The sequence below is a fragment of the Catharus ustulatus genome, assembly GCF_009819885.2.
Source record: "Catharus ustulatus isolate bCatUst1 chromosome Z unlocalized genomic scaffold, bCatUst1.pri.v2 scaffold_29_arrow_ctg1, whole genome shotgun sequence".
Classification (NCBI taxonomy): domain Eukaryota; kingdom Metazoa; phylum Chordata; class Aves; order Passeriformes; family Turdidae; genus Catharus; species Catharus ustulatus.
In genome coordinates this window covers 1,657,662-1,685,031 of record NW_024879446.1, presented here as the reverse complement: position 1 = coordinate 1,685,031, position 27,370 = coordinate 1,657,662, and the positions used below count along the sequence as shown (strand labels likewise).

The 27,370-nt window shown below is 41.8% G+C and overlaps 1 protein-coding gene across 4 annotated transcripts in view; it reads left to right on the top strand.

Annotated features, from left to right (window-relative positions):
- MARCHF3 (membrane associated ring-CH-type finger 3) overlaps positions 1-27,370 on the top strand; it is a 60,854-nt gene that overhangs the window by 15,265 nt on the left and 18,219 nt on the right. For 3 of the 4 annotated variants that reach the window (XM_033086627.1, XM_033086624.1, XM_033086626.1), the window contains exons 3-4: positions 22,269-22,485; positions 23,510-23,717. In XM_033086627.1, the coding sequence (XP_032942518.1) occupies positions 22,292-22,485; positions 23,510-23,717 (402 nt within the window). In that variant the 5' untranslated portion in view covers positions 22,269-22,291. The remainder of the gene's footprint in view (positions 1-22,268; positions 22,486-23,509; positions 23,718-27,370) is intronic. The other variant, XM_033086625.1, reaches the window with a different exon arrangement.

The window sequence follows — 27,370 nt, the reverse complement described above, 5'->3', positions numbered from 1 at the left end:
ATAGCTAGGATTTTTCTCTCCTTTTTAAAGAAGGGGAAAGAACAGAGTGACACAGATGAGGATTATAGTTTGCTTTATGGTATAGTCTTCTCATTAGTAAGTATAACATCCAGCTCACTTATCTTCTGAACATTTTTTAAAATTAAATAGCCATCTCAGAGAAAGTCATTGCTACTTGCTGATGAGTAACTTTTGCAATTCATGGCAATGGGTAGGAAACTGGTAAGTGTGCTATACCTGCTGTAGTCCTCAAGACAGACTATGGCATGTAAAGAAATGTCTAAATTACAAATTTAAAATAATGTACAAATTAAAAATAACATTAAAATTAAACCCCTACTATTAGGAAACAGTCTTTGTCCACAGCAGTAACCACTCACTGTTTTGTGTGGTTTGTTTGGGTGTGTTTTTTTAAGTTACCGGGCAAAGTGAGTTTTTCTGGTGAAATTGCCATAATTCCCCTCGCCATTCATCATATCCTGTGTGTTTAAAAACGTAATTCTTTGCTGTTGGATGTTAGGCTGTCATGCAAGTACAGGTGAGATCCATGCACCAGGAAGTCTCTCTGTTTGCTGGAACGCATCTTCTGTGGCCTCAGTTGAAATATTATTATTATCATTATCATTATTGTTGTTGTTGTTGTTAATAATAATAAAATAACATTTCTTTAAATTTTGTATCTTGGAGCTGGCATGAAGCCCTTTGTGTGGCATGAGAGAGACCCTCCTTGCTGGGTGAACAGGAGGGTATCACTGGTTAGGAGGCTTTGGGGGTGAATATTGGACAGGTGAGAAAAAACTGTGAAGAGGCTGAGAAAAAGCAGAGAGGACCAGTTTTAATTTGCTCTTGAACTGTCCAGCGCTGCTTGTTCTGTTGGGGTGGTGTGACATGCATGGTTCTGGTGTCAAATTTTGGGTGTGGGGTGACCTTGCAAAACACTCAGTGGTGGAAGGGCTTTATTTTATTTCAATTTTTTTCCCCTTCATTATTCTCTTGACCCATCTCTGCAGACAGTGCTGCCAGGGATGCACTTACTCTCTGGGACAGAGAATGCTGCATTTGCCTTTGGTCTTTTTATAGCACTCTTTCTGGCCATGCAGTTTTCTTAATGGAGTCACGTGCCTGATCCTTTTAGCTAAACAAAACATTTCAGCATTAATGGCTGAGAAGGAGTTAGGGCTCTGTGTGTGCAAGAGAGGAGCTCAGGAATGATGTGGGAGGCAGCTGTAAATGCCCAGGTGGTAGTGGCTCTGCTGAAAGGATGAGAAATCTGTAAGGATGGAAAAGAAAACCAAATTTTAAAGCATTTAATGAAGTACAACAAGGTTGCAGCTAATTTGCGCTTCCTTTGTGTGGATTTTTATTTGATTTATTTATTTTTAAATGCACACACAGAGTAGGCATGGAAAAAAAGAGGATGGACGTGCTCAGCTCTCTCAGTTCGGCCCTTCCATGGTCACCTTTTAACCACTTTAACACATCTGTGAGCTAGAATTGGAAGAAAAAGGTTATATACCAGCCAGCTCTTCCAAAATCCTGACTTATTTAGAAGAGTGCTGCATTTCACGATGAACTAGTTTTTCTCCAAGTTTCTCTCATTAGTTGAATATCCCTGTGTTTGGATGATGCACAGTTCACATGCAAAATTAGGCATTGCAGAGGTTTCATGGGTACATTTCCCCAAGTTTTTGAAATACTTAATTTACAAAGACAGTGGAAAATTAAAAACAAAAAAAAACCCAAACCAAAACAAAACAAAACCAAAAAAAAAACCAAACAAACAAAAAAAACCCAGTTATCAGGGAAATATCTGTTTGCTTTGGAGCTGTCTTCCAAAGGTGCACAGGGAGCTAGAGCACAGGAATTGTCATTCTGGGTTTGGAGGAAAGGAAGGAAAATATATCCAGGGTGAAGACTGATTCTTCATTTTGCTTTGTTGGTTTTCAGATGTTGATGTTTGTGACTGGGGTTTGGAGAGGAAGGGATTTGTGCATAGGATTTGTATTTCTGTTCTTTTAAAACTTCCCTATATGAAAGAAAATTACTTTCACACACAGTCTACTAAGATACGTGGGAGAGAACAGGAATATGCTTCTGGGAGTGGAAAATGCTCCTTTTTTAGGCATACTGAGCTTTGAAATCTTGTGAAGTTTTCATGCTAGATGTGACAAAATAACCAGAAAGTAAATATAGTAGCTTTAAAAGGCAGAAATCACAGTTACTGATAACTGAGCAACATTTGAAATAGGATTTTGAAACTGAAAGTTGAAGACCAGAGACACAAATCATAGGGATGGATAATCTGAAGTATATTTGGATATACAATAATATAATTATAGTGTTTTAAATGTTCCTGAAGCTTTTCTCCCAGAGGAAAATGGGAGAAAAGTTAGGAGAAGATGGGCTTGAATTTTATACAGTGAACAGTTATTTATGTGTTCATGACAGAAGCTGAATTCTCTATTTGTCCCTGTTATCTGAAGAAAACAAGAAGCGGGGGCAGGGCATATGGGGCATCTTCATAGAAAATGAAGTGAAGTGTTAATGTTTGTGGAATGTTAGTGTGAATGGATGGCTAAAGAGACAAACTCAATTCTGAATATGTTTGGGATGGTCATAAGAGTCTCACAAATGCATTGTACTTGGTTTTGTTAAATAATTGAACACATGCTGTGGGGCTGAACCACTAAGAGCTCTGTGTGAGTGCTTGGAATTCAGCTGGTGGGAGAAGCAGCCCTTGGAAGGCAGCCCTTGCCCACAGGGATTTCTCAAGCAGCTTGGCTATGTTTGGCCAACAGGATCTCCCTCCTATATTGTCAGGAGGGCTAAACAAATAATTTTCTGATTTTATTACTGCGAAGCTGCTTGTCATCATCAAATGGGCTCTGAGTACCTGGTGCTTTCTTTTGCATCACGCAACTGGATGCGCCTCTGCTTCTGCAGAATTGAATTCTGGTAAAGCAAAATATTCGTAGAGAGGGGCACTGGAAAGCTTAAAGTCATCTCTTAGCTTTCAGGTAAGCTGTGGTTCAAAAAACCCTGCTGCCCATAGATGCTGATGCTATTCTGGAACTGCATTGTAATTCCCAACCAAACCCAGATAAAATAAAAGTGCATGGCAGCTTTTCTTGCATGAAAGCTTTAATAGAAGGAGGGTGGCCAGCTGAGCCAGAGATCTGCCCCCACAGCCTTCTGCTTGGGTCACTTTGATCTTGCCAGGGTAATGCATCTTGTGGAAGCCTGCTTTCCATCTGCTATACATTAAGCTATAACAAAACATTAATTCCCAGGGCCTTGAAATGTTTCCCCTCATGCCTGTGGCATCGTGATTGACTGGGTGAATTTTGTACCATCCATATGTGGATGGTTATACACGACTGAGTGATGAGCTAAATATTCTTTTCTTGAAATCTCTGTCCTGCTGCAGTGGTGACTAACCTGTGGTGTAGGTGCAGCATAACTTTAATTTTCACATCCTGTAACCTCACCTGAACTGTTGGAAAGGCTGTTCAGCCTGCCTCAGGACTGCTGTTAGGAATTTCTGGCTGACTTGGGTTTTGAGGTGCTGAAGGCAAAATTAGCCACCCAATATTTGACACAAAATAGCTGAGTATCAGGTGAAGAATCAGAGAGAAATAACCTAATAATATTTTTGTCAGCTAGCAGAAAGGAGCTGAGTTTAATTGCTGTAAATTCTGTTTCTTAGAATGATTAGCATCTCTAATTAGCAGTTTTTTAAACTGGGCTTCCAAGCCTGTTCTGCAAACATGCAGAATTATTTGGTCTTGCCAGGAACCTACTGAGATGGAGCTTGTTGAAAACAGCAGGATGACGATGGCCAATGCAACAAGCAAACAAATCTTGACCCTACTGAATTTAGTGGCAAACTTGTTCTAAAAATCAGTGGATTCAGTTCATCTTAGATGCTGGATCAGAGTCCCTGAAAGTTGCTGGAAGTAGGTGGAAGGCTCCTGGTGGAATCTGTGCTGATAAAGTCAGCAGGACAGGAGGTGTTCCTTTCTTCTTTCCTCTGCTTATGCTGCATTATTGGATTTGCATCTGGCTGAACTCCCTCATGGTGAGATTGCCTCACTGTCTGCTGCTGGACTTTGTTCCTGTCACAAACTTTACAAAAATCTGGGTTTCTTCCCTCAGTGTGGAGACTTAGAAAACAGCTGTCCTTGTTTTTCAAGTATCATGAGTCTGGTGCTGCTCTTGGGTCAGTCCAACAAAGACCAAGCTACCAGGCACCATTAATAAATAATGAGCCCCCATTATTTCCATATTTGGATATAAATTTATTTATTTCCAAATAAATTTTGGAAGAAAACAGCTCTGTTGTTCTGTATCCCATTTTCTTATTTGGTACCTATGGATTCAATTACTTAAAAATTTAAACCTCAGAATTAAAAATAGCAGGTTTTTTTGTTAACGTCAGTCCTTGCGGAAAATTAGTAAATGCTTACATATGCAAATGGGTCAAACGTTCCAGAGAACACATAGATTTTTTTTTTTCAGGAGAACAAAATAAAGCAAAATACATTATAAATTTGTGCTTGACAGGAGAGAAGCAGTGGATTACACCACACACAGGTTTAAAAATAAAATACTGGTAGATACTGTAAAAATACTAAATTTAGTATTACAGTACTAATATTAAGACTGTGTGTACAACACCCAGACTTTGCCCACAGCCAGTGCACATCCTACTCTCAACACACCCTAAAATCCACTAAACTTCCTGTACACATAGAAAGCCTCACAAAATAGGAGGAAGTAAACTCCTTGAAAATACATCATTCTTCTTAATAAGATGACTACTAAGATGCAGTTCTTACCACCAGTGGAATAAATCCTATTACTCCTTATAATATATAAAAGGGAAATGTATGATCAGGTATAGCCTGGGCTAACTGCTTTGTCTGCTTTTTAAGCATGCAGAGGGGCATGCAAACCCAAAATGCTATGTGGTTTCATAAAACCTAGCATGAAATTCCAGGAAAGTCTTCCAAAATTGAAATTAATTAGAAACTTGGTGCAACAGTCATATCTCCAGCTCTCCAGCTTATCCCAAGTTTTCCAGAAAAGCCTGCCTTCTAAAAAAAAAAATTGCATTAACATAGGCATCACTTTAACATGACCAAAAGTCATAGTTTAGCATCACATTTTTCCTCACAATTTAACTGTAAGTGCTTTTAAGAAGCTCTGAAAGTGAAGCAGGAAACTCAGTTTGGCTTGAGAAAACTGCCTTTCCTGCTCTAGTACTCCTTCAGGCTGAAGCACAATGTGAATTTCTACCAAGTGAGATACAAGGCAGTGGAGGTGAATGTGTTGTGAAGAGAGGTCCAGGGGTCAGTGAGAAAATCCCCCTGGCTGTGCTGAAGTCCCACCTGCAGGTCATTGCCCTCAGCAGCCCTATAACTCTGGGATAATCAGCATGGACAGCTTGGACAATGTGTGCTAATCCCCAGACTCCTGGAATGAGTAAAAGATTGTGTCAGCTGAGGAGAAATGTTAAATTTTATTGGAGGGACCCAATCTTCCTCCCCTGTAAATGTTTCTCTATGGTTACATTGCCAAGGAGCTCTGTGATGATAATGATGAATTACTATCTGAGGTGCCCTCTAAGTCTTACTCAGAAGAGAGGTTTTTTTCACAGCAGCATCATCTAAGAAAGCCCCACAGTAAAGAGAATAAGAAGTTTCATGGGTCTGGGATTTATCCTTTGGAGTAATTAACAACTCACTGAACTGAGGATTTCAGTCTCTGTTCTTTGTGGAAAAATAATAAAATTGGTAATAGTTGCCTTTCACTGTTATTTAATGGGGTGGTGAGGCTTTTTTTTTTTTTTTTCGTTAGCAGAACCAGGAAATTAACAACCTTGTTAATGTGTTCTGCTCTAAGATGTTGGTTGTCATTGCAACACTGCTCTGCCAAGGACAAAGGAATGGAAAATAACTTTGGATAATGTAGTCTATAAATTACTTTCACCTGAAGAGTTAGTGTATTCCTGTGCTGAGCAGATCCTAGAAAAATGAATGTTAATTAACTGACTTGTAGACATTCGTTTCAAAGAAAAAAATTAGGAGTAGGAAAAAATGTTATTAAGCGAGAACAGAGATATCATCTAATTTTAATTATTCAACAGTATTTTGTAGGAATGAATCATTGCTGGCACTGCTAAAGCAGAGACAAAATATTTAGTCTAACACTCTGTTAAAAAAACCCTAAATGCCCAAGACAGATCTTGGATGCTTTTTCTTTGATTCATGCAGATCTTTACTTAGTTTTATTTTGTGGAATCACACAGAACCACAGGATGAATTAGGTTGGAAAAGAGCTCTGAATCCAACCTGTCAATCAGAGCAGAACACTCAGTGCCACCTCCAGTCACTCCTTAAACCCCTCCAGGGATGGGGACTCCACCACCTCCCTGGGTAGCCCCTTCCAATGCCCAATCACCCCTTGTGGGAAGAAATTCCTCCTCAGGTCCCACCTAAACCTTCCCTGCTGTAGTTTGGACTAAGCTGTAGAAGTGGAGTGAGCAGATTTTTTTTTTTTCCTTTTTGAACCGGTTTTAATTTTTTCTTAATATTGGGTGAGTCTGGTTCTACTTTTGACATGAAACTGCTGAATTTTGAGGACAAAATTTCGACGTCTAACTGTTACGGATTTGTGTAGAGAAGCACATTGGCTTGGACAGAGCACACTGACTCTGACAAACTCTTTTACTTCCGTTCAGTTTCACTGATTTTTTAATGTTGGCTGTTCTGTGGGAGCTGTGGGGACATATCCTGCCCTGGGGGCAGTCTCTGCAAGACTGCTAGAGTGTGGGGAAATAGTCAAAGCCATGATATAAATCTGTGGTTCAGGAAGCTTGCCAGAGGACCTGGATAAACTGCTGCTCAAATGTTGGGTGTCTTTTTAGAAGGAATAATTTTTTAAGGTAGAATCTATGCTTTTCTTCCTGGTATGAGACAGCAGTGGAGATGGCTGCTGGAATTTTAGAGTAGAGTTCTTCTGGACAGAGGTGACCAATGATTGGTTTTTTTATTATTCTGTCACATTTATATTAGGCTGTCTAAACTTTGTGTTGTAAGACTGGTAAGCAAGTATTATAAAATTAACACATAAAATTTGCAAATGCATCTCTGTGTTAAAATACACAGGGAAAAAAAACCCCACTACCAAAAGAAAACTCTTTTTCTTCCTGGCTTGGTGATGACAGCCATGATGAATAGGCAAATTTTGCAGAAGGTTAACCAAAGGATACAGGCAACTGGCATAAAGCTTTTATTGACTGTGATATTTATTAGGATGAGACAGTAAACACAAATGAATAAATACTGTTGTGAATCTGTTACAACCCAGGCAGTTTGAAACTTTTTAGAATTGGTGTTTTATATTGGTGTAGAAAGAAATTGGCCATATTTCACTCCTTCAATGAGATTTCTTCCAACATTTTACCTTTTATCCAATGATCAGGTCATGACACCATGCAGTGACTGCCAGTTTCCACTGGGACCATCTCCATCATTCTTTTTACTTCTCTCTGAAGCCCAGATTAGCTTCATCTTTCACCTGTTGAGTAAACAGCTCAGGATCACGCTGGTCACTTCTGGAGATGAGGTCAGGAGGTTGATGCTGCTTTAGGGCTGCAGTTCAGCTCTTTCTGCATTTCCTCATTTTAGCAGACCTGGGATTCCTACAGGCTGGTGTGCAGTTCAGAGAGGTTTAAAGCTGCACACTCAGAATGGTGGTTGCTTTGGGGTGTTGAGCCTGGTGCTCCTTTACTTGTGCTTAACCTTTCCATTAAGTCACCACCAATGCCACGATGGAAGAAGAAATAATCCAAGATGCTTAGATTCAGGTGAAGTGCAGTAGACCTTCCTTTTTTTTTTTTTTTTTTAATTTTTTTTCTGTCATCAAGTCTGGGCTGTCCCAGTTCCCATTGTAATCAGTGCTGTACCTCAGAAAGAGAGAGAGCACGACAAGCATGAGGCAGAGTCAGAGCTACAATAGCCTGCAATCCTTTCTTATCCACGTGGCTGATCCTACCTCTGTGTGAGCTGGGTGCTTTACAAGCCTCACTGGGCTGAGCACTGGGGAGATTAGTTTTCTCCAAACTAGCTTATGGTTTAGGTAATTGGTTTTCTGAGGGCTTAAAAAATAAAAATTGTAAATCTGACATAAGGTCAGTGTTGGTTCTTTGCTTATCTGCTCTAGGCTGTTTATGAGAAGCATCAAATGCATTTATTTCTGAAACGCTTGGAAATAAAACCGTGTAGCATTTCATGGCTGTAGCTGAAATATAAAGGCCTTGTTTAAGCCTGTGGTATCTTCACATGAGGACAGGTTTATACCTTTATTTTCTGGGCTGTTTGAACCCCCAGTTTAGTATTTAAGGTCTCTATGAAAAACAGAATAAAACCTTCTGTGAGTGCCACTGGAGACCGTATGAACTTTATGTTACAGACATCCTCAGGCTGCTCCTTCCTAAGGTGAGCTGTGCCATGTCTGAGGGGGCTGGTGCAGCAGAAGAGTTATTAATTCGGTGTCAGTAAGAGTATCCGTAGCACACAGAATAAGCTTTGTTTTCTAGGACCAGCCCTTGGAGACAATCAGAAGCTGGAAATTGAATCTCACCTCTCTTTTCTCCTCCTGGCAAATTGCAGATCTACTTTTCCATAGCTGCTGAAGTTGTAGTTTCTCTTAGTGCGTGCACCCGTGCCAAGGCAGGCAGAACGACGAGTCTCCACATTCCTGCCCTCCTTCTACTTGTGCCCATAACCTTCCAATCCATACAGCTCAATTGCTGCACAAAAGGATAGTTTCCTTGCAGCAGCTTATTTTAAATTTAGGCATGTTCTGAAGCCCAGGAGATCAAAGTACATTCAACAGCACAAGAGGAACTGATCCATCATAGAGCCCTTAAATCCAGCTCCTTGCCTGTAAGCTGATTTTGTTGTGCAGCAATAGTTGGTGGGTCAATTTTTGTGACTGCAGGGTTCTGTGTTAATCCTGCTTTTAAGGATGCATTTTGGGCTGGGAGTAATTGGCAGCTGAGAGGCTGGTGTGGGCTTTCAGCTATGAAACACAATACAGAGTTAATTTCTAGCTGCAGTTTGACTGTCTGCTATTTGGTTGTGTGCTGTTTGACTGCCAGTATGGACAGCCAGACTGAAAGACTGAAAAAACTGCAGTGGAAGTACTTCACTGGATGTTGCTGCTGTAATCAGGCACTGCTGCCACTAAGGCTTGGAAATTAGAGACAACTCTCTCAGTTCTTGGAAATATTTTGTACATGTACACGTTGTTTGTGCTTACTGGCTGTCAATCCTCTGGTACAGATTCCAGGCAAAGTCTGATTTAAAAGCTTCTATCAAGTAAATAAAATTGAATAATGCAATATAAAATGGAAAAATGAAAAAACCAAACAAACAAAAGAGTGACCGGGGTAAATTATGCCCATGGTTTGTACAAATCTGTCTTTAAAGCCAGGTGACAGAAGGGCATTTCCATCCCAGCTGACTTGGGTTGTGGCTGCCAGACCTTCATCCTTTGCCTGTTCACACTTTGTTAGAAGCACAGCCTGCTCAGGGGTGTGCAAGTATGTCTTTTTTTCCTCTCCTCCCCAAACACTCAAAAGGCAATGAATCTACTGCCACCTCCCATTTGCACACAAAAAAACCACCCCCAAAGTCCAAGTGAGATTTTCTACCACCTGGACTCCCTCAGTGCTGGCCTGTTGCAATTAATCGTCTTTGTTGATCATTAATTAGGCTTTTGTTGTTTTGCTTTTGATGAAAGACAAGTGTGCTCTGGCCTGGACAGTGGTTTTTCAGTATTTTGGGGCTGAGACAGTGAATTTCCTGTCTCTCTTTTGCTTACTTCAGTCCTGCTTGGCAGCTGAGAGCTGATGGCTCTGTGCAATGAGATGGATAGTCCGAGTTTCTGGGAACACTTGGTCACAAATTCCTGTCCATAATTAATTCATCCTCTGTCTGTATCAGCAGCCAGGACTATAATGTGCTTGAAAACAGATACTGGCTGTCAGAAAGAACAGATCTCACAAATATTGGAAGCAAATATGTGGTTTAATTATTGCAGTTATTATATGGGACTGTTCAGCTTTGGAGATGATCTGCACTGAGCACGGGTTTAAACAGGCCTTTGGCTTACTTTTAATTAATTTTTGCCACTCTTTTAACTCACTGTTCTTCATTAAGGCTACGAATATGTTGTATGCCTGGAGGAGGTTACAAAGACAAGTATGCCAAGAGTATTAAGATATATTTTATAGAATGATGGGATATCAGGGATTCATTCTGCTTCCACAGCTGTGGTAGTAGTTAAACCAGGAGTTAGAAAGCAAGGAGAGCTGTTGGAGGATGTTAGCTTCCTTAGAAAAACACTGGGGATTCATTTGATGGAAAAATTGAACAAATTTAAGGACTAGTATGACTAGCTGAGAGCAATGCCCAGATGGCATGGGAAATAAAATTAACCTTTGGCAAATGCAGCAGTCTCAAAATGACTGTACAAAAATTCACTAAGATTCACTAGTTTTTCACTAGATTCACTAAGACATTTGTACATAAAGCTTTTCAACTTCAGCATCAATGTTATTATAAAATACTTGTGGAAGTATTTTAATACTTTTTAATTAAAGACCCAAAAACACCCACTTAAAATTTCACTAATCCATAGCAAGGAAGGTAAAAGTCATGGAGATAGCCTAACATAAAACAAAAAATGATTGAATCTTACTTATCCAATTTACAGGGTGAAAAATGATTTTTCCAGCAATAGGTAAAAGCTAGGAGACATTGTACTTAATGAGGAAATTTGTTTCAGTGGTTTTCTCTAACAAGGTGTAATTTCTTTCTGACCTGACAGGCTGCTAAACCTTGGGATGCCATTAAACTGGTAATGAAGTGCCATGCTAAATATAGTCTTTCTGCTTTCTTTCTGGTTGCCAGAACCAGCAGAATCATCTCTGTACTCAATTTACCACTCTGTGTGTGTGAGACACCTCTGCATGGAGGCCTCCAGGGAGGAGGAGTGTCATCTTTTCCCTGTCACAGAGCAGAGCTCCGTGCCCATCAGGTACTAAACAGGAAGACAGAATTGAAAGCTGGGCACTTGATCCTGTGTTTGCTCACCAGGTCTGGATCATCGTGTAGTGTCCTGTGAAAGCTCGGTCCTGAGCATTAACTGAACCAAGGAAAATGTTCCTCGTGGAAAATGTGGTGTGCTGGTTTATTCTATTAAATAGCAGAGTGCCTTTGAAGCCAGGATCCTCAAACTTTCATGGGCTGTGTAAATATAAATTGCTCTTGTTTAAGAGATGGAGCTGGAGTACATAACTAGGGCTGTTTTTAGGACTGTTAAGGTTTCCATTTTTAAGTTTCATTGGTAATTGTTTTTACCTAAGCTGTCCTCAATTGCTGTTGCAGCCATAAGCGTCAAGATGGGAGGCGAGTGAATAGATTCTAGAAATTTCCACAGCCCTGCAGTGAGGTAAGGCTGGCTGACCCTGCACTCTGGTGTTTAGAGTAGTGGAAGGGACAGAGACCCACAAAATCCTGCATTGTGGAAGACAGAAATCAATCAAGAGTTTGTGGAAAACCTACATCCTAAACTTCCTTTTTTACCTGCCTGAGCAGCAGGCAATGGCAGGAGGGCAAATCTTGGAGAGAATCTTTTAGTTGCTTCTTTACTAAGAAAGAATAATTTTTTTTTTTTTAGGATGAAGTGGGCTGGTAAAACACATTGCTGAAAGCAAATAAGTATTTTATCTTACTTTTTATTTCTGGCTGCTCACAATATCTCCAGAAACCCCAGAATTTTGCAGTCCCCAGGGTAAAACTTGGAGCTCTTTAGTTACATTGCCCTTTGGCAACAACTAACTTCACACAGATTCTTCTGCAACAGAGCCAGTGTGCTCAGCCAAGTTTTAGAGTCTCCATGCTTCTGAATGAATTTTTTGGTGCCATCAGTGATGTCTTAGAGTGTGCAAAGTGGTACAAAGATGTGCAAACATTTTGATGAGACAAAAGCAAATCTCTAATTAAAGATTCTGCTTTAAATGTGTGGTTGAAGGAATATAACAATTATGTGCTCAGCCCTAGTAGGACTTGGCCCTGGTGTTAGGGGCAGCTCCAGGTGCCAGCCTGGGGAAGGGAAGGTTTCGGGGTGACCTAATTGTGACCTTTTGATGCAGAAGGGAGGCTACAGGAGAGATGGAGAGAGACTCTTTATGAGGATCTGGAGCAACAGAAAAAGAGAGTAACTAACAGAGAGCAGCTTAAGATCTGATATTAGGAGAATTTTTTTCCTGTGGATGTGGGCAGGCCCTGGCACAGGATGCCCAGAGAAGCTGTGGCTTCCCCTGGATCTCTGGAAGTGTCCAAGGCCAGGTTGGATGGGGCTTGGAGCAGCCTGGGATGGTGGAAGGTGTCCCTGCCATGGCTTTCAGGTCCCTTCCAGCCCAAACCATTCTCTGATCCTGATACATAAAACTCCACCAAGCAGCAATCATATTGTGGCCCACAGATGTGGTTTTTGCATTACAGATACTCAGATTCTTAAACAGTATTACTAATTCTCTGGCAGTGAAAACAAATATCAAAGCTTGCTAAATCGCACTATAGAAATCTATGAAATTTCTTGCAGGTCCAATTACACAATGCTATATTTTTTTAGCATTAGTCTGGCTCACTGCTATCCTGCAAAGTTCTAATAGTCCTGCACCAAGCTTGTCTTGGGTATGCAAGAAAATCTTCATGTAATGGTTGATGTCAGTGCAGAAGCTACAATACCATAATAACAGAGTCAAATCCCAGCTGAGATCAGCTCAAACCCCCTCCAGACTTCCACTGCCTTTATTTCTCACAGAAATAAGGCTAATACCTAGTTCACTTCTAACTATTGTTATTTTTCTTGTTGGTATTTCTCTTAGATTTGATAAGGACAATAATGTTGTCCATTCAGATTTTACCTCTGCCATTTTGATTTAGTTCTGTCTTCTAGTTTTGATTCACTAGTGCAGCATTTCAGTAATTTGCTTGAAGATTACTGAAGATCAGTTGTTATGTGCTTTATTTTGCAGCAAGGACTTTTTCTTTCCAGGTCTGCACGTCAGATCTGATTTGTTTGACCAATGCCAACTTCATGTGACAATGACTAAAAACATTCTTGGTGTGCTTGTTATTGGAAGAAATGGAACTGTTCAGTCCCCACAGGATATAGTTTTATATAGCACATCACATACCCATGTAAAACTAGTTAGTGTAGGGAATTATCACTGATTTTAATTAACTCACAATATTCCCATGTGTTTGTCTCATTCTGGACAACAGTGCAAGTCTTGGAGTTTGATGAAAAACTCTTCCCCTCCCCCAAACTGAAGTTCAGAGGGAAATCTTTATGTAAATATTACAGAAACCCATGGAGTCCACAACTTGCTCCTGCTGAGAGAAATAGACTGATATGGGAACAGGAAGGGTTTATCTTCCCATGTGAAGGAAAATGCAGCAAAAATATTTTGAACTGCTTTTGACTGAAGGGTAAAAAGGGAAAAGAGAGAGGAATAGACCTGCATTTGCAGGCATTTTGCTTTTTAAAGTGTTTTCCTCTTTTTCAAGCAAGGTATTTGGAAGACTAATTCCCTCGTCGTTGAACATCAAACACTCAGCTGCTGCCAGCTGAAACAGAACAAGATAAAATAATGCCAAAGCAAATTCTCTTCAGGGAAGGCAAGTGGCCTGGTAGACCAGCACCTCCAGAAACCCATGAGGTGATCCCACAGTCTTGGAACAAGTGAAAGCAGATATTCCACAGGTAAATATATTAGTTTGGGACATGCTTTGCAAAGCATCTCAGACAAGCCAAGTTTCATGTGTTTACAGACTGTCATCCAGGTGATTCATTGCTGAATAAAACATGAGAATTGGATCCGCCTAATGGGGTTTTCTGTCTTGTTGTAGAAGTGACAAACACAGTACCTAGGGAAGAAGAAAAAAGCCTTCTGTTTGTACCTGGTGCATGTAGGAGCACCAGACAACATTTTTAGTAATGCAAGTATCTTGGCAGACAGTGAGATGTTTGGGATGCAGCGCATGGAAAGGAGAGAAGTCCTCTGCGCAGGAACTAAATATTAAATTTTTATGCAGACGAAGACTAAGGAAGAAAATAAATTAATATGAAGGTACCTGAATGATTTCAGGTTAAATTACAATGCATCAAAACAGAGGTATGCAGGGTATGATAATAATCTTTGTTTCAAAACTGGAGTCTTGAAGACAAGTTGGGCTCATTGAGTTTCTCAATGCAGCCAATATTGCTAAACTCTGGAATTAAAATATAAAGCTATTAAAAAAAGAAATCCTTGCACTCTTCTACTTACTTTAATTTGAAATGGGTTTAGTATCTTTTCTAAGTTTCATACATTGAACTTTTTGCCATCAATAGTGAGAAGTATAAATGAAATAATTGTAATGGGATCATATTCATGTGCAGTATTGACTGCAGGAGCTGGAAGAATCAAACATACTAAAAATGGGCAAATAATTAACTTAGCACCAATGAATAGAAGAATTAGCTTTTTTGTTAAGCTGTCTGTAGAAATACCATGACCACATTTCTCCAAGTAACCTCTATTAGCAGTTAAAAACATTTTGCCTTTTGCTGGCTCTTTTTGCCCTGCAGTTTTCAGGCTCTTACCTCCATCACCTGCCAGCACTCTCTGTGCTCTCTGTTGCTCAAACTCTTGTGCAGACACATTGCTTGATCACAGCCTCAAAATCTGTATGGATTTGGCAACTGTGAGCCAGGTAAAATCACAAGTTAATAACTGATCCCTTTTGTCAAAGAGTTAATTTACACAAGATTTTCATGAACAGGAGTTCATTACCAAACCTCAGACATGAAGTTAAGCCTCAGGTATTAACTACGTACATGATTTGCAGTTTAAGCAAGTCATTTTCAGCTTGGCCTTGCCTGGCCAGTTGGAATCAGTTGGATTCAGCTCATGTTTACCTGCATGAACAAGAAAAAAGAAACCAAATTTGGGATTTATTACATGGGGCAGGGCAATGACCTGTGTGAGATTGGCAGCCCTCCTTCCAGCCTGGCAGTGGAAATGGGGAGAGCTATTTTTGAAGGTGAAAACATGGCCTTGAGAGTACATAAATATTTAACTTCGAATATTTTCCCCTGAGCTCCATCCTACAACTGTGGGACAGCAGCTCTGAGTCCAGCCTAAATGTGGGGAAGGACAACAGTAACAATTCCATCAAATGCAGCACATTTGGACCAGATCTGGCCAAATTTGCCCTCCTAAGGCCTTGTATTTGAGAAAGACTTTAAGGGTTTGTATTTGGCAGAAACATTGGTCCTCACCTGGTCTGGATTCTCCCTATCTGCTGGAAGAATAATTGAAAACATCAAGGTGTGGCAGGTGTAACTTCTGTTCCATTTCTTTGGTGCATTCTGCTGTGTGCAGGTGTGGTATGAGTCTCAGAGGGTGGAATGAGCTTCCCGCACTCTCAGATTTTGCTTTTTCTGGCAAAACAGGCAGCAGGAATGAAGCACCTAACTGGAACAGTGGTCATAGTCCAGAGGCACTGACCGATGCACAGTTAAAACTGTGCTGTTGGAAATTGCAAATTACAGGTTTTCTGATGAAATCCAAGGTACTTGCAGAGACATGGGACTGCTGAAAGTTTTACAGGTCCCATGATGAAAGAAGTGCCTCATCAGTAAAACACAGTGTGCAAAAAAAATACTCTCACTCTCCAGGACAAAATGATTTTTAGGGATGAACCCCAGCTTTGCTGACACGGAATTCTTTGTCCTTTGACGGCTATTGAGAGCAAATTAAATTGTCATCTTTCACATTTTAGACCAAGAGGTGCTTGATTCATTTGTATAAAGTGACCTAATGTGGAAGAGGAAAGAGAATCCAGAACTTTCTAGTGCAAAAACCCCAAACTTCTGGGCCTTTTAATATGCAAGCTTTGAGTAAATAAGCAGATACTAATTCTTTCACTGCGTTTTGATGCCTGTGAGTGAAAACAGTTGTGGTTTCAGCCATGTTCTGGGGCCAGAATAAACAGGAAGTTTGTGGACAGGAGTGGGGAAATTAGGGAGTGGGGGTCTGAAGCAGATGAGGCAATGAAAAAAAGGAAATTTAGGAACATGTTAGAGTATGTGCCTTTATAACCTGTGAGGAAAGACATTTCTGCTTGAAAAAAACTAATATAAGGAAAGAAAATATACATATTTCCTTATACCTTGGGGGAAAAAATGTATTTCCTGATCAGTTGTAAACTGAATTTGTATCTTCTGGGGGTTTTTTTCTTATTAACAGGAGGCTGAAATGCCACCACCACAAGTAGTTATGGTATTTATTATCATCTGAAAAATTTCATTTCAACAACTAACAAAAGGATACAAATCTAAGTAAATTTCTCAAGTTAGTGGCTGTGCAGGCATATAAAGCGATTTATTAGAGTTCACAGTACCAAAAAGGCAGTCTATTGCTCTCATGGAAAGTGGTTCAAGGTTCAGCACATAACAAAATAGCGATGATTTGTGGGTGGGCAGTGAAGTTTTACATGCATGATCAGACTCTTAACTATTTATGCTGGACTGCTTTGTGCTGCCGCCTCAGACGAGCACTCAGTTTTTTTATGTGCTTTTTTATAAAATTGCACTTTGAATGCAGCCCACTGTATGGTAGTTTTTAAAAGCCCCTGGAGCTCAGACCAGATGAATGGGAAATGCTATTTACAGCACGAAAAATTAGTAAAATGTGGGCTGAAACAGAGTAAAATTGCCTAATGTCATGCGGGTTTGGTACTGTGCTACTTTCTAGGTGTCGAAACTCGTTACTGTGAAATCTGTCCTCCTCAGCTGGTGAACAATTGCCACATCTTCCTCTTGCACCTCTCAGTGGTCTCTCATAGCTCCTTAAAAGGTGGTGGTGTAGTAAAGCAAACTGGATGCTGTTGACCAAATAAAATTTTCTCCAACCTTCTGCTGCTGTCCCAGAACTGCTGTGTCCTCATGCTACCTCTCTCACTGATGACTTTAGAGCTCCAAAATGAACAAACAGGTCAGGCAGCACTTTTTTTTCTCTCCTTGTGCTGAGCCACATGTCATTATCAAGCCTAGGTATTTGTCTTCTCAATTTAGAGAAATTATTTTTTTTTACTCTGGGGAACTTGGGGGTCTTGTGGTGCTGCAGCATCCATGGCTCCAGCTGGAACTGCTGGTTACTCCACAGATTCCTTTATTCAATATTTGTACATTTGTAACCTGGAGGGCACCCATGAAGCTCTTTTTGGTGGATTTGTGATTTCAGGCTATTCCAGATATGAATGTCTGAGAAAGGGCATGCATAAAACTCAATGGTTGTCCACTAAAATAGGATTTTCAGGGGCACACTTTAAAAAAAGTATTCTGTCTATTCCACCTTCACAGTACCCTGCATTGTTTCTTAGTAGGTAAAAATCTAGGAGGTTTCAGAGTGCTCTGGAGTTGGGAATTTTGGCTCTTATTCTGTATTTTCTGGTGGGAAGGAAAAGCAGGGATCACACAGCAGCTGTGTGTGATCCAGTGAGTGCGGTGGCTGCTTTGGTCTCTGGAGCATCCTAAAGAGTGGCGTAAAATTGTTGTCTAAACCTCAGGGAGGGAAAGGTGAGTTCCTGTTCCCCATTTCTAGAAACAAAGGCAATGCATGGTCTTTTGACACCTGCGTCAGTGGAGAACACCTTTTTCACACAGCCTCTGACAACTGCATTGCTGCCAACTCTCATAAACATTAATTTATCACTTAGAATACAACAGTTTGCATTCTGAGTAGCCAGCCAAGACTGATAGCAGAAAAGAAGATGAGAGATGCTCCTCCATGATTTGTACCATTCTTCCAGCTTGCAGTAAAACAGAGAATTCTACCTGTGATGCAGCTCTGCTGACCTGTCCTAGGTAAAAAACTGTCCAAAACTCTGTAGTAAATTGCACAAAATTATGTGAAATTACATAAATAGGAAACAAAAACATATCTCTAAAAGCCTCTGAAAACTGGAATGTGGCTTTTTGGTTGTTCAAGGTTGTTGTTTTTTTCTTTGTTTGGGTTTTTGTTTTTGTTTTTTTTTTAATTATTATTTTCCTGTGTGGTTATGTGTTTGGGATTTTTTTTGTTGGTGTGTGGTGTTTTTTTTGGTTTTGGTTTTGGTTTGTTGTTGCTTTTATTATCATTATAACTATTACTGTTATAATTACTATTACTATTACTATTAGTATTACTATTACTATTACTAGTAATGTTAGTATTCTGGGTGTCCTTTTAAAATAGTGCAGTATTTCTTGGGAAAATGTCTCCAGATGGGGTGCTGATGGTTTTTCATATATATTTTTAAGTCTTGAAGGTGATTGATGCAAGCTCATGTCACATTTCTTGAAACTTGGAGGGTGAACCCATGGGAACATGGAATAAGGAAGGGAATGGGTTTCCAAGTTTGCAACCATGACTGAGACGTGGAATAAGTGCTATTCTTAGCAGAGATGCTGAAAAAAAAAAGGAAAAGGGAGCAACCCCATGAGTATTTGTTCAACATTTGCAACTCACTGCTTGAAGTGTAAAGATCCTTTTGCCTTGTGCAAGTCTCAGCCACTCACAGCTTCAGCAGGAAACCAGCACTGCTTTAAAAAAGCTCTGCTGTGATAATTTAACTCCTCACCCTGATGATGCTTTGTGGGTCCAAGAATTGGGGTGCACTCATGCACAGTCAGGAAGAGTGCAACAAGGATTCCAGTTGTAGTTCAGGTCTGCAGATAGCTTGGTCTTTGAATTCCATTTCAGGGCAGTAAAGTAATTTCACGATTATAAGCTGCACCGTTTTGACTAAAATTTTGCTCCCACACCGGAAATGCAGCTTACACTCAGGAGTGGCTAATATGTGAATAATTTTCTGACATTTCCAACCCCAGAAATGCAAACCGGTGCCGAGTTGAGCACCTACCAGTAAAACCCGGCTTTTCGTGATTGTTACAAATTGGTTACTCTGTTGTGCGGCAGGTGGAGCTGGACTCCGTGCAGGCAGCACGGCAGGGGGAAGGCAGGGGAGCTCCCTCCTTCAGGCAGCGCAGCCCAGGGGAGGCGGGGAACTCCCTCCTGCTGGCCCCACGGCTCGGGGGGAGGCTCCCCGCCTGCCACCGCCGTGGGTGCCAGTGGGCTCCATCCCCGCCTCCCACCACCGCTGCAGGTGCTGGTGGGTTCCGTGCCCCCCTGCCACCACGGCACAGCGCTGGGCTGGGCCAGGGCAAGTGAGCCCAGTGGTGGCAGCAGCGGCCAGCCCCGAGCGGCCCCGCTGAGCGGCAGCACTGAGCTGGGCCACCCAGCCCTGTTGGCAGCCCCGAGCCCTCAAGGCCCGAGCCGAGCCAGTAAACCCCGCCATGCCGCGATTCTGTTACTATTTGGCAACTTTGTTGCACGCGGGTCCTCGCTGCCAACGACAGAGCAGCTTATAATCAGGTGTGGCTTATTTATGGACAAAGAACGAAATGTTTGCCAACACCCAGAGATGTGGCTTATAGTCAGTGTGACTTGTAATCGTGAAATACTGTAATGCTTTTTGAGTGCTATTTGAGTGCAGCTCAACTGGAGTGGCAGTGCCTTGCTCACTGGCACTTGTTGAGCCTTGTGGGATCCTTGGCAAAGGATATCTTCTACACTTGAATCTTCTGCTTAGTTTCAACGTGCTCTCAAATAATTTGTTTGAGTTCATTGGTTGGTTTGTCATTGTTTTTACACTTACTGCATAAAGAAAATAACTTCAACACCTTTACTTTCACTCTGATACTCATAAACCCATATACATATAAATGAAAAACTAGGACTAGGGACAACATAGAAAAGAAAAAACAAAGAGCTAAATGCCACCATACATTCATGATACCAAATTCAGCCACTTTTCTCAGAATTTTCTGGTGTCCGGAATAAATGTTGATATTCTGTCTTCCCCAATTTAATATTGCTTGTCTTCATAAATGCTAACTTCCTGCTTTTGTTCTTTATTTTCTCTTTTACTGAGGCATTTTTGACAGATTTCCACTTGTTTTTGGTGAAAAACTTTTTTGACATAATACATAGATTTGGGTAAATACTGACTTTGGGGGTTTGTGGCTGTTAAGTTCTACAACTCCTTAATGCCAGCTTTAATTTAGGATTTGCTTAGGATCTCTGTGCTTTTAAGGACAACTAATCTCCATTATTTACCATGGGGCTCAGTATTAAAGCACATATAATTTAATTCTGTAATTGTATCACTTTTCAGACACATGCACTGATTTTGTGTGAAAATGGTTCTTCTGAATTCAGAAAAATATATTGTAACTTTCAACTTCTTTTGGAAAAGTGGAAAGGGATTACCTGTATCTTCTCTGCCAAAGTGGGATATCAATGCAGTGCTGTAGGCAGAAATTAGAATTAACATTGCTGAGATATAGCCAGATTATTTCCCTTGTGCTTTAAAGCTTTGCATTTAGTTGCATCTTCTGCTCCAGCAAATTCTCCAAACTCATCAAGCGACTGGTGGATGTGTTTGTAAAGGCCTGGATGGTCATTTTATATGAAATTATAAACCCACTGTTGTACTTAATGGGGTCAGTGAAGCAATCAGGAAAGAAATACATAATTCTGTAGTGTGGGTCCGTAAGCGTGATACTTCTTAGGCTTTTTAAGTTTAATGAAGCAGCTACTCAGCAGCTGAACATTCTTGTTAAACAGTCTCAGCATGGATTTTAAAACTAAAACGTTTGCTGAACACAATGGTCTCCTTGGAGAGTCTGTGGCTCTTATTCTCTTGAAATGCCTGCATCTTTTATATGTTAATGGTTATGACATCAGGCATTTGCTTCATTTTCATTGTAAATGAGGCCCAGAGTCCGATTCCCTTCCCCATTTCCTGCACACTCTGTCCCCTGTAAGCTGTCTCATCAGCCTCCAGCTCACTCCCTGGGGTGTGCCTGGTCTGAAAATAGCTGAAGTAATCCTGCAAAACAAACACTCTGCCAAAGCATTTTCCTTTTTGGGATGCCTTTCTAAGAATGTGAGTCCCTGAGTGAAAACTTGTGTGGTGCAAGTGGTGAAGCATCCACACCAGTCCTACAAAATCTTACTGCCAAAGACATCCCTTCAGGGGGCAAAGTCAAATCACAAAGTTTCTTCTATATTCTTGGAGAGGTTTATTCACATTTGGTTTTTAAAGATTCTTCTCAGCTGCGGTGCTGACAGCTGCAATGAGTGACGCACAACACTTATTTTTGGTGGGAAACACCTGATTTTAACATGGGAATATCATCATTGCAACCTGCAAGGCTTACGTGGGACTGCAGCCAAGTGTCCTGAGGTGTGCTAGGGAATCTTCCCCATTTTTGCAGAGGGATTAACCCAGCCTGAGTGTGTGTTTTTGGTGGCTGACCTGAAGGGGGAGGCGGCAGGGACACAGCTTGGTTGGAATTGGGATCCTCCACAACAAGCACACCCAGCCAGGACCATCCATCCCACCAAAGCATCAGGAGCTGCCCAGGCTCCTTGTTCCCAGCACAAACCCTTCCTACCCAATGGCCGTGGTTGAAAGCAACATGCAGAACACCCTCAGAGTGATGTGAGAAAGAGTAAAGCAGAGAAGAAAGGCAGGCTGTGATTTCTGCCTCACCTTGTGGCATAAATTACTGCTGCGCACAGGCTGTGATTAAGCAGGTTAGTGTGACTAAAACCCTGTACAGGATTAATTGCCAGGTCTGTGCTCTGCTGTGGGTTGGTGATAGAAGACACTAAGCAGCAGTGAAGTGTTTTCAAAGGGGATTTGAAGCCAATCAGCCTTTCTCTCCTCCAGTACATAACTTTCCCTGTTGGCAGACAGTGGCAGCCTTTAAATTTGAAAGTGCACAGGTTGGAGACTGTATATTCCTTTGAAACATTTGGAGGGGGAGTGACAAAAGGTTCAGCCTCTCTATTTATCACTCATGACTTCAAGAGTCTGAAGAGAGAAGAAAGCAGGGCTGCTGGCTTGCTGCTTGTGGAATGTGCAGACTGTTTTGTTGGGGTTTTTTGGTGAAACCTGCTGTTTTAAACCCCCTTTCCCTGCTGAGTGGGAAATCTGGGGTGGGGAGTGAGGGATGCTGCTTCTCACACCTGGTGTTGGCCAGGCAGGAGAGATGTGCCCCACAGCAGCTCCCTGTCCTGGTTTGCCTAGATGGGGACCTGCTGCCCAGCGCCATGAGGACGAACCGCTGCAGCCACCTGCCTGGAGTGTCCCCAGAGTGCCCACGCCCTCCGGCCCCTGATGGCAAGAGCCTGCCCGGCAGCAGTGGGGGCCTGACCACCAGCTGTCCCCCCCAGTATGTCATGCAGGTGTCCTCCAAGGATGGGCAGCTCCTCTCGTCTGTCGTGCGCACCCTTGCCGTGCAGAGGTATGTGTGGGGCAGGAGGAGGGGTGATTTAATCCATCTGGTTAAACCCCTATCCCAGCATCACAGCCATCATGCTGCACAATGTATCACACTTCCCAAACACTGCCCTAGCTGGAGTTCTGAGCAGCCAGACAAGCTGCTTCTAGTACCAGTATTGCAGCTTCTGTCACTGTCCGAGTGATTGACCAGCTTTTTCTGCTGCTGATTTGGAGAGGCAGATCAGTGGTGAAATATATTGTTAATCTTCGTCTCTGCAGCATGCCTCGGGCTGGCCTTGTTCTCATTAGAAGCAAGAAAGAGTTTTCTGATGTGTTTGGCCTTATCCAGACTTGATGCTTGGGTCACAATTAAATTTGTGTTTGCTGGTGGTGAGCTGAAAGACTTCATGCATCTTAAAGCAGTGCAGAAGAAATACCCACCTGCAGCCACACAGCAGGGATGTATTTGGCACAGTTCTTTATAGTTCTGTCTGTATCACTCCTCCACCTGCCTGTGGGCTGCCCCAAAGAAAGGGAAACCCTTTCCATAGAGAGGAGGTTTCTGCCTTCTTGTGCTTTTCTGAAGTTGTGGCCCTGCCTTCAGGGTGCTACAGGGCAAGGCACTGTTCTTTCAGCAGTCCTTTACTGCTGGCCAGTGAAAACAATATTTAGGTCAGGGGATCACCACTACAATAACAAGTGCCCAGCTGAGGCCGATTTACAACCTCTCTGATGCACTTTGGGGCTTCCTGAGGCGGCCACACCACTACTTTGTCAAGAGCTGGGAAATACAAAATACAGAAGGACTTGGTCTTCTGCCTCTCATCTGCCACTCTGACATGAGTTTTTCACTCTACACTTTTCCCCCACCCCAAAAGAAGAGATATTTTAAACAAGAATATAAGAAAATCACCTTAAACCATTAGTCCAGCAGCTTGGATTACAAATTACAGGGTGCAATGCTCTTAAATATTTCTAGCCCGTGACAGACAACAGAGCCTATTGCCACGAGCCTTGACCAGCAGTTTTCTCTTCCTGTCCTGCAGCAGCCCCTTCAATGACCGGCCCATCTGTAGGATCTGCCACGAGGGCAGCAGCCACGAGGAGCTGCTGTCCCCCTGTGAGTGCACGGGGACACTGGGCACCATCCACCGCAGCTGCCTGGAGCACTGGCTGTCCTCCTCCAACACCAGCTACTGCGAGCTCTGCCACTTCAGGTTTGCAGTGGAACGCAAGCCCAGGCCACTGGTGGAGGTCAGTACATGGTGGGCACAGCCCTGAAATCTTGGTTTCTCCTTGTTTTAAAGGCAGGTGTCTGCTAAGGAAGGCAGGAGCCCCTCTTGAAATGGAAAATATAAACCGCCTCCTTCCAAATTATTATGATTTTGAAATTAAGGGGCTCTCAGGCAAAGATATGGGAATAGGAATAACAGTTCTTTGCTAGGAAAATTAAAATAGAAATACAGTAATACAAATAATACCAAACACTGACAGAGTCAGAGTACAACCTGACACCCTATCAGGCAGGATGTTGGTAGCAGTCCCATTAAATGGTGGTTGCAGTCTTCTTGCAGTGACAGATGTGGTTCAGTGCTCCTGCAGAAGGTTCAGCTTTCCTCTGCAGGTCCACTGATGATGTAGAAGGGTCTGGTTTCCCTCTGAAATCCAGTGGAAAAAGGGCTGTTGGTGTCCCAAAATCTCAGTTTTTTTCTTGGTAGGAAAGGCTTGGCTCCTCTCCCTGACAGGAGCATCTCCCAGTGGGATGAAGTAATTTTATCAGTCCTACAGTGGGACTCAGTGGGCCATTAGCAGAAGATAAATCCCTGGAGGAAGGATGGGTTGTGGAGAAGAACAATGCCCCACCTGGTATTTAACAGATGGTGATAGAATACATACGTTTGGTTACATCCTACATTACAGCCCAAGACATAATTTTGCTGGCAAAAATCCATGCCTACCCTCATGCATCACAAATCCTCTGTGGCTCCACTGGGGCTTGGCAGTGTGAGGGTGGGAGCTCAGGGAGCAGCAAGACTCATTTTGAAGCAAATCAAAACAAATTATTAGAGGGGGATTGGTGGGCTTGTTTCATTGCAAACCTCAGTGGAGTTTTGGGAAATAAGTGGTGCAGCAAATTCCTGCCATGCCAGCCAGCTTGGCCAAGGGTGGAAGAGGGGTAAGCAGCAGTTTCTGTGGAATGTAGGGCAAGTGTCTGCACTTGGCATATTAAATATAGGTCAGAAATTATTCTTTTTTCTTCTTGCTTTTGAGTGCAACAAACTTAGGAGCCTTAGAAACCCAGTTTACATGTCAAGCCCACAAGAAGGATGAGCTTGTTCAGTGTCTGGCATGTTTAGACATTTGTGAGTGATCTTTTGGGCTCTTCTTGCCTATGTGCCTGACTTGACAGTGAATTGGACAATTGTTTCTCCATTATCAATGAAAATTCAGTTTTTGAGAACTACAGGTGAGAGGTTCATGAAGTTTTCCAGGTTTTAGGGTATTTGTGGTCCTCAGGAAAAGAAAAGAAACCAAACCAAGTTCAGTCTCTTGACACCGTTAATGACATTTTCCCTCTTTTACTTAATTTTGGAAAAAGATGAAGCAAAGTTAGGGTTTCTTTTGGAATTAAATACAAATAACCTTGGACAAAATTAATGAGAAGAAGCATTTTGTACCTGTTGGTGACACAGGCACTGCATGCAGAGCTTGGGTTCAGGATAAAGTGTTTTTCTGTGCGTCTTAATTGTTTCTTTAAACTCTGTCAGAATTGGTGGAAGGGAAGTATTAAAAATGGGTAGGGGGAAGCAGCATTTTGTTTCTCTCCTGTTCACAGGTAAGAGGACAGAAGACAAAACTTACTGCTGGGAAGTGGATGAGCAGCTCCAGACTACCGAAATTGCTTTAGTAAAGATAGGCATGCACATTTTGTGTCTAAGCCTAAGGATATCTTCATTCTTCCTCAGGATCCCCCACAAAAGGTGCATGACAGGGCATTTAGCACAAGTCCTGCACCCAGAGCAAGTTTTGGCCAGATGGTTAAGGTTGTTGCCTGGTTCTCCTCTCATCTTTGGTGCAAGAACAATGCCACTCTGAATCTGCCTCTGAGAAGAAAGATAAGTGATGCTGAGCCTTCACAGTTTGATTTTAGAGCCCAGCTTCTTGAAATTGTTCCCATCTGATGGCTCCTGGTGAGGACTGTGCTGCACAAATTGGATGTGGTGCTGGCCAGAGATGATGATGATGATGATGGAAGGAGTTGAAAGTAAAGCTGACCCTGCCCAAGCTTGGGCACTGTGGTTGCTTGATTATGCCCTGATGAAATGAGGCTTCTTTTTGGCAGAAGCACTAATAATTAATAGAAACAACAGCAATGATATTTAGAGTAATAATAGTAAACCTGCCAGTTGTTTCTCAGCTGAGGACAAATGAAAACCCTGACCAAGAACATTTCTGAAACATAGCTAAGTGCTTTTATCTTTACTAGTCATTATTTTCTGACTTCTGAGCTACTTACACCCACAGTATTTTAGTGCAGAAATCTATAGTTGGGTGACATTGCAGGGAAGGTCATAAAACACCCCAATCCATTGTGATCTTACAAAGGGAATGTGTTTTCAGTTTAGGAGGAAAATAAAGATGTACTTTCAAAGCTGAGAGCAACATAAACAAAGAGTAAGTAAAATGAGCTGTGTGCCAGGGGGCAAATTAAGCAGAAAATAATCAAACTTCTTGATTTCTGTCAGTGTAATTTAAGTTTGTCCTCGAAGTTTCTACTTATTTAGTGCACAATACTTTGAAATACGAAGACCTCCCCACTGAAATAATTGCAGCAAAAATCTGGAAGCTCCCAAAGCAGATTCAAGTTGCCAGACTCCGTTGTCTTCTGTGTCCTAAAAGCACTTTCATGCCTGTCTCTCTGTGTTGTGTAGACTGTGAGGACGTGGAAGGAGGTTTATCAGGTGTAGTAGGACCATTTGTCACAAAAACCCTGCTGCAACATTTGGATGAGTGACAAGCCAGAGTGGCCACCTACTTTTAACACCTCAGTGTGTAGGTTTTGGAGTGGGGTGTCAAAGTTCTCTGCATTTTGTGAGGTAATTAGTTCTCCAAAGATTCCCCTGACCTAAATAATGGAAAGAGTAAATGGTCCTCCTCTCACTGGAGGTGAATGATGAGTTTTACCAAGGTATTTTAGTAGGTCAAGAGGGGCTATTGTACTCATAAAGTGATTAATAGAGCACAGACTCTGAAAACCTATCCAGTAACTCCTCAACAGGCCCTGGTCTCACAAAGTGAATACATCCCATTCAGAGGTCAGTGACAGGTAGTGAAGCAATGCTTGAAGCAATCAGTCATCATATTGATCTTTTCTCCTAGAGAGCTTCCACTGGCGGGGGTGGGGAAATTCCCACATGTTTCTGACTATTCTGAGACATATCATACTCTTTCCAAAAGGGTCAAAAGAAAGAAAGAGAGAAAGAGAGAAAGAGAGAAAGAGAGAAAGAGAGAAAGAGAGAAAGAGAGAAAGAAAGAAAGAAAGAAAGAAAGAAAGAAAGAAAGAAAGAAAGAAAGAAAGAAAGAAAGAAAGAAAGAAAGAAAAGAAAGAAAGAAAGAAAGAGAAAGAAACAAAGAAAAGAAAACAGCATGCTATTATGTTTTCTCCTAGTCCCTTCACTGCTTCCTACTGGCTTAGACATGGGTGTGGAAGAAATCTCTTTCAGTGGAAACAAATTGAGGCATTTTACTAATTTTATCTAGAGATGTCATGTGTGAATTTATTCCTGCTGTTAGCAGGAGAGGGTACAGCAGCAGTGAGCTTTAAATGGAGTAAGTGGCGTGGCTGATGGTTCATCCATGTTCCTTCCTCCCTGTGCCCATCCTCATGGAAGCAGCAGAGGAGCTGG